Source organism: Lepidochelys kempii, chromosome 24 (assembly GCF_965140265.1).
Source record: "Lepidochelys kempii isolate rLepKem1 chromosome 24, rLepKem1.hap2, whole genome shotgun sequence".
NCBI classification, from domain to species: domain Eukaryota; kingdom Metazoa; phylum Chordata; order Testudines; family Cheloniidae; genus Lepidochelys; species Lepidochelys kempii.
In genome coordinates, this window is record NC_133279.1 from 6,745,768 (window position 1) to 6,758,885 (window position 13,118).

A 13,118-nucleotide genomic window follows, 5' to 3' on the forward strand; every position below is an offset into this window, starting at 1 on the left:
ACTGTCTAGTGCAGGGGAATCCACACGTGGGAACTGATGGCTGGTTCTCTGCTGATCGGACGTGGCAGCCGGAAGAAGGCTCTGTTTGTCTCCATCTCCTTTCTTTTTGTATTTTCTCCACTTCTCTGTTTGGAATAAAAAGGTCAGAAGATCCCCACAGGGTCCAGCCTCATCAGGTGGGAAATCTCCTTTCGGGATATAAAGGCATCATGGTGTAGATTGTGTATGAGATTGGAAGCTCTTTGGGGCAGGTCTGGTCTCTTTGATCTGTGTTTGTGCCGCGCCGAGCACAATGGTGCTATGGTAACACAATAATTGTCATCATCACCCTCCCCTCATCTGCACAGAGACCCAGACACAGCTGAATGGCTGCAGCTTCCCTGCACAAAAAGTGAGGCCGGATGGCAGGAGCCTGCAGAGGGGATGTGCAGCCCCTGTATACGCCACAGCTCCCAGCTCCCCTGATTCTCAGCTGTAACGTTACATGGTCATGCAATGGGATTGGGAAGGGGAAGGATGGATGCAGGAGCTGGGAAGGGTGAGACTCTCTCCCCAGGCCAGGGCTGGAGCTGCTAGTCCAGTGCTTCCTCTGGAGCAGTGTTTCTCAACGACCGGTCCATGGGCTGGTGCCGGTCCCTGAGATCTCCCTGACACAGTTTAGGAAGGCAGCCAGGCGGGCCCTGGTATCCAAAAGGTTGAGAAACGCTGCTCTAGAGTCTGCTGGTTTTCCCCAAAGGCGAGATCCACAGAGCCCTATGTCCCAGCCCCTCTGCGCCATCTAATAACAACACGTTACCAATGACTGGAGCTCTCCTGGTGCCTGAGCCTGCTCGCGCTGCCTGTTTGCATCACAACTTGTTGTTCTTCAAGCTGTCGTTCAAACTGTCACTCATTAAAAAGTGATAGAAATGCAATTAGTGATATTTGTGTTGCCTCTTTTACCTGGTCAATGCATCAAGCTCAGCTTATTGTGTAATAAGAAAGGTGCCCTCTTAAATCCTTTAGGCCAGATTCTGCTCTGGTTTGCAGCAGTGTAAACCTGGAGGAGCTCAGTGGAGTTACCCTGGATTTACACCAGTGTCTCTGAGAGCAGAATCCGGTCCTTTCTATTCCTCTTAGCATCTGTGTTTCTTTTGAAGGATGACCCAACAAATGTGTGTCATGCGACTTGTTACACACACATAGGGTAAGGGCTGTTTTACAGAGGACGGTGATCGATTGTTCTCCATGCCCACTGGAAGAAGGACAAAAAGTTATGGGCTTAATCTGCAGCAAGGGAGATTTAGGTGAGATATTAGGAAAATCTTGCTAACTCCAAGGTTAGTTCAGCTCTGGAACAGGTGTCCAAGGGAGGTTGTGGAATCCCCGTCACTGGAGGTTTTTAAGAACAGGCTGGACAAACACCTGTCAGGCATGGCCTAGGTTTACTTGGTCTGGGACTTGGTGACTTGTTGAGGTCCCTTCTAGCCTGACATTTCTGTGAATCAGAGTGCTAATAAAAAATGAATGACTAAGGCCAGAATATGATCTCATGTTTCTCTACGTACTGAACCGAACAGGGCTGCAGGAAGGCCCAGATTTCCACTGAGCCTTCAAATTGAAGTCTTGAATGAACAGTGACTTGCAGTCCCTGACGGTGCTTTCAGCAAGACAAGAGTAACTGGCTCTAGTTCCTTGGCCAACGTCCCATTTGAGTTATTACTCGAGCTGGTCAAGAGTCTTCGGAGGAAACATTTCTTTGTCAGAAAATGCCTGCTTGTTGAAAGGGAGATTTTTATCCTCCCCTCAAGGGAAAAGGGTCAGTTTGACGTTTTTTACAAGAAGAAAAGTTTCAGAATTGCAAAATGAAAAATTCCGGTTCTCGAGTTCAGGACGACATCTTGCTTAGAAGTTGAAGCAATTATAGTTGAACAAAATTGTACAGTTGATCATAATTGTATATGGTCAAAACAGAAAGGAAACATCCCAAAATGTGTCCTTTCACCCAAACCAAAAATGATTTTTGATTCAAGAAAATTTTCACTTTTCATCTCAGTTCGAGTCAGGACCATTTTTCGATCTCTTGAACATTTGTGTGGGGTGGGAAATCCATTTTCTGCTCCAGTCTGGTCATTAAAAGTGTAAAATTGCTCCTGCAGCTGCAGTTGGCTACATTGCGCCGTTTCACTTCCTGCCCTACGCCACTGTGCTGTGTTGCTGTGGGGCTGTCAAACAGCTGCCCCGCCCCACCCGCACAGTGCAAGGACAAGGCCTGCCCCAGAAACGCCCCAGGGCCCTGCCCATCCATGCCAGGTGCACCTGGTGTGGGCAGGCAGGCTCAGCATGGCAGGATCCAAGTGTGGAGGGGCTTAGGGTGCAGGGATCCAGGTGAGGGTTCAGAGGCTGTGTGGGGCATTCTGGGTGCGGGCGGCTCAGTGGGGGCTCCGAGTGCAGTGGGGGGATCTGGATACATAGGGGCTCGTTGGGGGGGTTCTGGGTGCAACAGTAATAGGACTCTGCAGGGGGGTCCAGGTGAAGGTGGTTGGGGCTCATGAGGGGGGGTCTGGGTTGTGAGGGGATATAGCTCATCAGGGGGGTCTGGGTGTGGGGACTCAGTGGGGGGTCCAGATGCTGGGGGAATGGGGCTCAGTGAGGTGGGGAAGGGCATCCAGGTGCAGCTCGTTGAGGCTCAGTGGACTGGGGATGGGGTGCAGGTGGCTTGTCAGGGTGGTCCAGGTGCAGGGGACGTGGGACTTGGTGAGGGGGCAGTTCTGAGTGTGGGGTATGAGGCTTGGTGGGAGGGTCTGAGTATGAGGGGGTCTGGATGCACAGGGATTGGGTGGATGGGGGAGCAGCTCCCTATACAGGGATCCCTCCCCCTGCAGCTGAGGAGCAAATGGTGCAGGAAGCGAGGGGTGGGGGTGGGGGGACTTTTCAGAACTTCCTGCAGCTGGGGGATAAATCTGGGGGTGGGTCTGATGCCATGCAGGGGAAGAGGAAGTCCCATCCTCCCGAGCATAGCTGGGACTAGTAGCTGAGCCCAATACAGGCTAGGAATCACCAGCCGGGTCTTTCCCAGTCCTGCCTCCTGCCCCACAGTGATTCACCTCTCTGCTGGCTGCTCTGGCCCCCCCAAAATATACTGCTGGGAAGGGTCGCATGACTGCTTTTGTGGCTTCCCTTTGCCTCCCTGTCAGAAAGTCATTTTTCTGCTGGGAAGCAAAGAAATCTGCGGGGGACATAAATTCTGCGCCCTGCAGTGGTGCAGAATTCCCCCGGGAGTAACACAGCATAAGGGCCTAATCCTACATGGTGCTGAGGCACTTGCTCTGACATGCTGGGCAGCTGCCACACTCAGCAAAGTCAAGGGGAGTGGTGGGTGCTCAGCTGCTGTTAGGCTCAGCATCTACCTTCAGTTCCTTAAAGCACTGTACATTGCAAATAGGGCTTTGTACCCTTGTCAATCAGTGTTACTGGGAGAGTTATAACAGGCCCTTACAGGAACTGAGCTGGGGAGACATTGTGCTTGAATAGCATTATGATTTCCATGGTCTTATTTGTACAACCACTGACAACATTCAGCCCCTTAACAGCGACCCTGGGGACCGGATTCTCATTTGCATTAAGCCCCTTTCTACCACGGTAACGCACAGGGGCCTGGAAGTGGGTGTGAGTGTAATTTCTGCTCCTCTAAACTCCTCCTTACATTGGTGCAAAGGGGAAGCTGTGTAATTGTGAGTAATGCCCTTGGGCTAGAAATCAGGCAGAATCTTGGCCAGTCCAGTCATCCTTCGTCAGCCAAACTCCTGCTTCCACTTAACACTGCCTCAGTCAGGGACTGCAGGATTTAGCCCAGGTCGCTCCCCAGCCATGTGGGGGAGGAAGGCAGGGGAGGGTAGAAGGGAAGGAAGGAAGGAGAGGGTAGAAGGGAAGGAAGGAAGGACGATGGTCCCCAGCTTTAGAGAGCTGCCTGGAAGGAGTTTGTGACAGATCGATCCAGGGGAGCTGCAGCCAGCCAGAGCAGCCTCAGGAGTGGGGTGTGGTCTAAGGAGATGTGGTCAAGTCACCTAGGGAATCTGTTCTTTTTTGAGCCAGTCGCTCTAATCACTAGCCCATGTTGCCCTCTATTATCCGCTGTTTCAGAAGGGACATTGACAGATGCACTTTACTTCTCTTTTCCTGCTTTGTGCAGCCAGACGCAGCTTTCGAACCAGCCCCATTCAGCCCATTTTTATCCAGTTTATTGCTAGATCCAGGGGGAGGCACTTAACTTCCATTGACTTCAGTAGGAGTGAGGCACCTAACCCTCTTAGCCATGTTTGAAAATCCCACTGGGCACCTGTCTGCAGTTATAGGCACCTAAATACCTTTGAAAATCTGGCCCTAAGTCACTTTTGAACATTGTATCCTTCATTGTCTTATGTCTCAAACATGTCAGAGCTTTCGGTTTGATGATTTAAAGCGCAATTTAAGTCCGCCACGACAAGATGCCAAATGGTCATTACGTGCCTGCATTGCAGCACCAAGAAGTATGGTGCAAAAGCGGCCCGCACATGGAAAGCTGGGGAGAGACTTAGGTCAAAAGAACTAAGTGATGTCGGAGCATTTTCCTTTGAAAATCAATGAGGCTTGTGCTCTGAAGTCATGTGGGTTTGTTTCTATAGAACATCCATGTGCTGGATATTTAAAATTATTCCAAATCATCTAGTGCACCTCTGCACCGCTGGAATCCAGACAAATTCTACAAGAAATGCTGTAGCCTCTGTAGATTCTTAAACCCACACATCCTGTGTTTGTCACAACAGCACATCCTCCTCGGAGGCGTTCCTCACTGGACACTGTACCCCATCACTGCAGCAGTGCACTGGGCATCAGCCTTGGGGCTAGTGAGTCAGGATTTTGTCCGACTCTTTTATTAAAATGATCTTGACGAAATACCTCATTTTATCTTCCTTAGGTAAAACTTCTGCATTAAATTTTGGAATTGAGAAAACAGCCTCTTCAGTGAGACATCAGTGTTGAATATCTATGATATGTTTGGAAACTTTTGCTGGATTTTAATTGCATTTCCATTCACTTGTACAAATGTTAGAGCAGCTTTTTTAGCCTTTAGGCTGCAGAGCATAAATATAATCAGATTAAGTAAATTCTAGTGCTGAGCTATCCATTCCATCTGTGGCAGTTGGAGACCTGGCGGACACTGACTATGATGATATTTTATTTCTCCAGTGCTAGGAGTACAGTTATTTCTGTACCAGACTCAGCGGATCCAGTCTGTTGAAGTTAGTGACACCGCAAAGATCCACTGTTCTTCCACAGAAAACTTGGAAGGAGGAAGTAGCATATTATGGTATTTGAGAAGAGAAGGCGAGACACCCACCTGCATTAAGAGCTGTTTGGATGATCAAAATGTAAGTAAATTTGCTTGCAAACACGAGACACACAGCTCGACACTGGAAATCAGCAATGTCCAAAAGACTGAGTCTGGCATTTACTACTGTGCATATAGATACAGCAGCTACCTGCTTTTCGGGAATGGAACCACACTGATTGTTGGAGGTAAGGAACCATAGCTTGTTTAAGGAGACTAACAACTGATAGATAAAGCCTACTTCATGTTCCCATTAAAATGTGACAAGATACCATAGTTATTGCTGAATGACTAAAGAGAAAGCATACTTCAAGCCAAACAGATCAGCTAAACATTAAATGTTCTGGGTGCAGAACGAATAAGTTTTAACCAAAAATGTTAAAACTTGAAAGTGCTGAAAATAAACTACTGACGTTTCTCTCTGACTGTTCAAGGCACCCAGGTTGGGAATATTTCTAACCTAAGAGCCATGATGGCATGAAACAATATTTTCAGTAAAAAAAAAAAAAGTCAATTAAATTCATAAAATTGCACAAAATGTTTCCTACTAGGTAGTGCAGCTACGTATTGCTCTATATCCTAATTAGTGCTGGCGTGGTGATTTCCCATTTTCTTCTTCAAAATAGATTTGTTGCTTCAAATTAATGTCATAGGGAATGATAGCATGTCGTGGTGTTGTAGCTGTCTTGGACCCAGGATATTAGAGAGACAAGGTGGGTGAGGTAATATCTTTTCTGGGACCAACTTCTGTTGCTGAGAGAGACGAGCTTTCGAGCTTCCACGGAGCTCTTCTTCATGTCTGGGAAATGACACTCTGAATATATTTCCCTGATCTGAAGAAGAGCTCTGTGGAAGCTCGAATGCTTGTCTCTCTCACCAACAGAAAGTTGGTCCCATACAAGATTTTACCTCACCCACCTTGTCTCTTAGTGAAAGATTAACATCTTTAATCAGACTGCAGCTCATCTGATCATCACACTGAATTCGTCATCTCCTTCTGCTCAGACAGTTATACCAAGAGCAGCTGGGTGATGCTTCTGGTCCCATTTCCACATGGCAGTCAAGTCACTGGGACAGCAAATCTGGCCTGTGTGATCCATGGAGTGTCCAGCCCGGTCCATGTTTCCTGGAGTGTTTCTGGGGAGCTGCGGAAACAGGGGCTGACACGCTCATTGAGAGCAAAGGATGGATCTTTAACCCTCATAAATCACATCAGCGTCCCCATGGACACCTGGACCAGTGGGAAGAATTTCACCTGTGAAATCAAATTCAACTCTTCTGGCAACAGTGTGAAGAAAAGTACCAGGTATCCTGCAGGTGAGTGATACGATATTTAAAGGTAATGGAAACTCAGATGTAAAATATGCATGTGACCAAGATGAGAGCTGCTTCTATGTGATTTTCCATTACAGAAATTTGGAATATTCTATGGCTTCATTAGAATTTCTCCAGAGAATTTGGGGAAAAGTAAATTGAGGTGTTACAGGGACCACAAGACAACATACCTCTGATTTCTAGGGCAGCTTTCTCCCAGACTGTCCATATAAAGCACTGTAAAGAGTTAAATAATAATAAATCCCAGGAGTAAAGGGGAATTCAGAGGCATTTGAGAAGAGAGATGTTTTCCAGTGAGATATGCAAAGTGATGGAGAGACATACAGGGAGGATTTTATAGACGGCAGGAGGTGCAGAGAAGATTCTGATTACAGGAAAAATCATTGGCCTAACAAAAAGGGAACAACGGAGAGGGTGAAAGGTGCTGAAGGCTCCTGTAGCCTCACTCTTTAGAGAGTAAAACAGGTGGTGAAATGGGGAACAGGATCACAGAACACGTCTAATTCTGACCTAGTGCACCAGCCGATCTCAAAGCACTTTACAAAGGAGGTCAGTATCACTAGCCTCATTTTATAGATTGGGAAACTGAGGCACAGAGAGTAGCTGTGATGTGTCCATGCTCACCCAGCAGGCCAATGGCAGAGCTGGGAGCAGACCCCAGGTTTCCTGAGTCCCTGTCCTCTATCCATTAGGCCACACTGCCTCTTGGAAGGGTGTAGGCAGGACTGCTGAAGGAAGCCTTTTGTGTCTTTCTTTTAGCCACCTCCACAGCCCACGCCAGTAGTTGCCTACCTTCCATTGTGTCCCTGGCGGTGCTGAGCGCCCTGATGCTGTTGCTGGTGTCTCTGAGTCTCATCTGGACCCTCTGCCCTTCCAGGCTAGGTAACAAGCATTGCCCATCCCCAACATTCTCCTGCAGAGAGCGATCCCACTCCATCCCTCCTCCTGGGGATTACAAGTGTTACCCCATGTGCTACACGGACACACGGTAAATCTCATGAGCACCAAGTCTGAGCTCAGAATGTGACTTTCCTGTGTCGGAAGAACGGCTTTGTTCTCCATGACAAAGGGAGCGATGCCCACGGCCCAGGCTGCTTGTCTATAGTTCACAAAGAGCACTAGCCTTTCAAAGGAGCCCCTCTCCATGTGCCATGCATGGTGGTGCACTGGGCACCCACAGCTCGGATGCACCATTAGTCAGTGAACCTTACAGCTTGGGGGAGTGACCGCGGAAGAGGAACTTTTACCGTTGTCTCTGTCTGTCTGTTCCAGGATTCCAGCCCAGGAGCTCAGCTCCTCCAGCTTCGCAGGAGAACCAGGTACGTCACGTTACAAATGATCTCAGTCTAATTGTGTTTGTCTCAGGTATTTCTAATGGGTAAATCGCCTTAGCGCATTAGAGGCCTACAAGTGTTGTTTCCAGCCCAGCTTCTACCAGACTTGGCCATTCGGCAAATCACTTACCTGCTCCATGCCTCGGTTTCCCCAAGTATACAAAAAGAGATAACAAGACCTAATTCACATGGATACTAGGACATTTAATTTATTAGTGTTTCAGACTGTACACTCTTTCAGAGCAGTTCGTCTTCGCTTTGGCCCAGATTGTCAAAGGTATTTAGGTGCCTCCCTCCCATAGTTGGGCATATACATACTTTGAAGATCTGAGCCTTTGTGTCTTATACAGAGCAGGGCATAGTGCTGGCACTTAACAAACAAATAATAATAATTGATAGTACTGGAAAAGAACATTAAGATTCTCAACAATGAAAAGTGCTTGAGACCTGATCCAAAGCTAACTGAAATGAACCGGAGAGTTTTCATTATTTCCGTGACCTGCACATCAGGCCTGAGCAGAGCCAAATGTTATCACTGAGTTCTTAAAGTCACATGGCACTGTCCATTTTCATAACACACACCATTTATAGGAAAAGTGGGAGAATAAGAGACAGGAGGGAATTTTTAGTAAGGTCAATGGATGCTAAACTCACTTGCCTGTTCCAGTCTGTCTCTGCTTGTATCATTTCATTTTACAAGGAGGTGGCTAATTTTATTAAATGTCACCAAACAGGGTGGAATCTTATACGCTCATCTGGATTTCGATTCACGGAATCGCGACGGGCGCACGATGCAGCCATCAGCCAGAGGGAAACATGTAAAACCTTAAACTGTCTAATGCAGGGGAATCCACACATAGGAACTCACTGTTCTCTGCTGATCTCAGTGGGGTTAGCCAACCTATAATAAAGCTCTTTCTGGCTGTATCCTTTTTTCTCTCCTCTTCTCTGTTTAGAATATAAATGTCAGAAAATCCCCCAAAGAATTATCCCCGAGAGGTGGGAAATCTCATTGTTTAAGCTAAGAGCATCATTATATAGGTGACTTTTCGGTTGATTTGCATATTTTGAAGAACTGGTTGGAAAATGGCTTTTTCTCCCTCATGGAAAATTTTGATAAAAGCAAAAAAGTTTAATTTTTCCTAAAATTTTCAGCAGCAAATGTTAACTTTTTGTTGAAGGATTTTTTTCACCCATAACACATCTTCAGCTACAAACCAAACGGTGATTTTATTTCCGGCTTTTCAATCTTCAGACCAAAAAAAATCAAAGATTTGGGTTTTGTCGAAAACCCAATTTTCCCTTGGGCGGGAAAAATAGTTTAGATGGAAAGTTTTCAACCAGGGCTCATATTTAGGAACAAATCCCTGCAGAGGGACTTCCTCAGATTCACAGTCTGATAAATGTGAAGGTCAGAAGGAACCATCGTGACCATCTTGTCTGACTTCCTGAGTCATAGACCAGAGAACCTCAAGCCCGTAACTTCTGGTTGCGCTGTGGTGTAGCTTTTAGAGAGACACCCAATCTGAACATAAAGCCTGCAGAATCACATCCGTGGGCAAGAGGACCTGCTGCCGTTTTGCAGTGACAGGCGATGCACCATGCATGTCAGCTGAGATTATTAATGGCAAAGAGGGATCTAGAAAGAGCTGGTAGGTCAGGCTCTCTGTCTGAGGAGTGGTGCTGCTATTGTACTGATTCCTGCTTTTCTTGAAGGGCCAGATCCTTAGAAGACCGCAGGCCATGCCATCTAATAAGAACAGGTAATCAACAAAAGGGGCTCTCCCTAGCCATTGAGGCTGCACTGTTGGGATCCCAGCCAGCTCTTTTCAAGCTCTCCTAATGCTCCTTACTAAAACGGTACATCAGTCTCGTCACTGAAGCGTCCGTTGCCTTTTTCAGCAGGTGAGATGCTGCAGCTCAGCTTATTGTGTCTGAGGGGGAGACTTTGCAAATCCCTCAGGCCAGGTTCTGCTCTCACTTGTGCCCGCGTAGACGTGCGGCAGTCCCTGGAGTTGTGCCAGCTTCACCACCGTGTCCCAGGCAGCAGAATCCGGCCCTGGACATTTCATTTAATACCTGGACTCAACTTGCTGCACACCACAAGGGCCAATAAAAAGATGAATGAAGAAGGGCCTCAACCTGAGCTCATTTCACCCACGAGGCAGCAGGAGAAGGTCCTCTGTCCGATGGGACTTCACACTGGGGTCTGGAACAGGGGCAGATGGTCCCCAGTACGCTTTCAGCAAGCGGAGAAGAGCTTGGCCAGCTTCCCGAGTGGGTACACGTCAGCCTACTCAGGTGGTTGTTGCAACCGGGTACACGATGCATCTTCACTTCCTGTCCTGAGCTGCAGTGCAGGGTTGCTGGGGGGCCCTTAGCCAGCTCCAACCTTCCAAGCCGTTTTGCTGGTGGCCGACAGAATTCCTATAGACCGTTAAAAGGCCTTGTCCTATAGGCTGTTGAGGCCCCCGCTGTGATGTGCTGAGGTCAAAAGTAGGGGAGGATGCTCACCAGCTTGCAGGACCACAGCCCAAGTCCAGAGGGCTTTGGAATCCTGAAAGCACTGTACAGTTGGAAGTTATGACAGGTCCTTTCTGTAGGCAGGGGCCATGCTGGGGAGACACTGACCCACATCCTCAAAGGTATTTAAGCTCCTAACTTCCATTGAAATCAATGGGTGTTAGGTGCCTACATACCTTTGAGGATCTGGGCCATTATGCTTGCATAGCTTTAGGATTTCTATGGTCTTATCTGCATTACAACGTGAGCCTCTTCCAATGAGTCTGGGGGTCCTGATTCTCATTTGCACTAAGCCCCTTTACCAGGGCTTAATTTGGGCCAAGGCTGAGCCCTGTTTCCTCTAGGCCTGGCAGTGCATCGCCCCGGCATCTCTGAGCTTGCTGCATCAGTTATGAAAGTAAAAAAATTACTTGAGTCCCGGCACCTAATTGCTTGATCCCCAGCACCTCTTTCATTACAAATTAAGCGCTGCCCTGGTAGGGTCAAGGGGCCCGTAAGGGAGCATGACTAATTCACTGCCTGAACTGTGTAATGTAAAGGGACCCAAATGTAATGGAGAATAATCATATGAAATATAGACCCCGCCTGCTGTCAGGCGTGATCGGAAGCACAACCAGCCAAGGAATGACCCTAAAGGAACTGCGGGTTTAATATCAGAAGCAGAATACAGGATCACAGCGATGTTATCATTATCACCGGCAGCAGCAGCTGTAGCAACCCTTGCGGCTTTAAGCCAGCGGCAGGCTGGGTGTGTGTACAGAGGCTGTACAGCCCCGGGGGGGTCCTGCGGGGCCAGGCTGGGCTGCAAGAGCCAGCGCTGAAAGGTCACGTAGGCCGGGACGTCTGTGACACAGAGTGTGCAGCGCCAGCCTTTCGACGTGTTCTGCTTTGTTCAAAGAGCCAGTTTCATTTCATGGGAAATGCGCTGTTGCTCTTACAGTGGGGTGAAGTAGGAAACCGCACAGACACAGGCCATGAGCTCAGTTAACGTGCTTACAGCTTTGAAAAACAAAATATGTACAACTCCTATCTAAAAATATAAATGAGATACACTAACACCCCAGCCATACCGCCAGCCTATGCAATAGGCCTCCTTGTTGCCACTAAGTCCCTCTCTGCCGCTCTGGTGGTGTAAAGGAGCCTGAAATGAGCATATATATTATTAACCTGCATTTTAAGGCCCCTTTACACAGTCTGAGTGATGCAAAACCCTTGATGTAAATGACGATCAACCCCTACGAGTTTAACAGTGGCCCAGCATGGATTTCTCGCATGGGGAGGGGCAAACCCCCATCTACCCGCACTCACCCGTGTTTTAGAGCAAGCAGGAATTAATTCAGGGAGGTCTTATGGCCAGATGATCTCAGTGGTCCCTCCTGGCCTCATGATCTATGAATCCATGTTCTAACTTGGTTCCTTAAGCCCATTGTGGAGCGCTCAGCACAGTCATAACCGTGCAATGAGAATATTTTCTCCACTTATAACCAAATGACCAGCTATGGTGACAGGCATAAGCTACGCTTTTCACGTGTGGATTGACCACGCACTGAGCCAGATCTCCAGCGGCTGTCAACGTGTGGAGTTATGCCAGGATCTGACCCTCCGTCATCAATCAGAATGTCTGTTGTGAAAAGCGATATCTGGTAAAGAAGTGGCTTGTCCTGTCCACGTCGGTGACTCAACGTGCGTGAGCAGAGAGAGGCTCCTCCAAGTGCCGTATGGCTGGGCTTGTCATTTGGCTCGGCCCTGCCTAGGGAGAGTTACAGGGGGGGTTACCAGTGTTGGAGGTGAGGAAGGCTGCAGGTAAAATGGACCAGGCTGTGACTATGAGCAGCAAGGTCACGGGGTGACTTCCTGAAGGGGCCGACTGATTAGAGAAACAGCAGCTGAGTTATCCAGGACAATTCCTGCCCTGTGTGAGCAGCCTGAGCCACTCTCCGATGCAGGAGGTCCGCTCAGTAGTGGGGCTAGACGTGAAAACCGGGCAGAGGCTCTGCTGCTGCTGATGCAACGTTCTGAGTGGTGAGTGTGGAAACGCTGGCCGCCCGGTGCCAGGCGTCCAAGCCCACTGCACTGCAGACCCCAGCTGCAGGAGGTCCAGCTGCAGACCCCCCATCGGCACTGACCGCGTCAGAACAGCTACTCCTGTTTCCAGAGTCCAGACCCGCATGGTGCCTGCTGCATCGTCATTCTGCATGACCATGATACAGTAAGTCCTGTCGGACAGCCGCTCCCCTCCCCCCCGGTGCATCCGTGCTGAGCAGGAGACAGGCAGACCCCGGAGCAGAATTCAGTGTGTAGAGGCGCTCCAGCTATGGATGTTGCCTGCGTGTGGGATGCCCAGACTGATGCGGGACAAGGGCCGGGCGATCTGCCAACTAATTGAAAGGAAAATGGAGCTAAGGGGCCAGGCCCCCAGCTGGAGTAAATTCTCATTGCTCCATCGACTTCCATAAAGCTACGCTGATTTATGCCAGCTGGGGATCTAGCCCATCGGCTTCATTGGAGCTGCACCAATTTATACCAGATGGGAATGTGGCCCATCAACTTCAATGGAGCAATGCTGATTTACACCA

At 48.6% G+C, this 13,118-nt stretch overlaps 1 protein-coding gene across 1 annotated transcript; it reads left to right on the plus strand.

Moving 5' to 3' along the window:
- Window positions 1-4,473: 4,473 nt before the first annotated feature.
- Window positions 4,474-8,849, plus strand: LOC140902908 (immunoglobulin kappa light chain-like). Its single transcript, XM_073323496.1, has 7 exons — window positions 4,474-4,508; window positions 4,875-4,936; window positions 5,209-5,538; window positions 6,356-6,667; window positions 7,457-7,567; window positions 7,958-8,004; window positions 8,754-8,849. Exons 1-7 carry the CDS (start codon window positions 4,474-4,476, stop codon window positions 8,847-8,849), a joined length of 993 nt encoding a protein of 330 aa, XP_073179597.1.
- The last annotated feature ends 4,269 nt before the right edge of the window (window positions 8,850-13,118 follow it).

What these genes read in the sequence shown, in the direction of transcription:
- LOC140902908 (XM_073323496.1), top strand. Translation starts at nt 4,474, where the DNA reads ATGGTCATTACGTGCCTGCATTGCAGCACCAAGAA. An exon ending in AAGTACCAGGTATCCTGCAG is followed by an intron (nt 6,668 to 7,456) that starts GTGAGTGATACG and finishes CCACCTCCACAG; the next exon opens with CCCACGCCAGTAGTTGCCTA. An exon ending in CCTCTGCCCTTCCAGGCTAG is followed by an intron (nt 7,568 to 7,957) that starts GTAACAAGCATT and finishes TGTCTGTTCCAG; the next exon opens with GATTCCAGCCCAGGAGCTCA.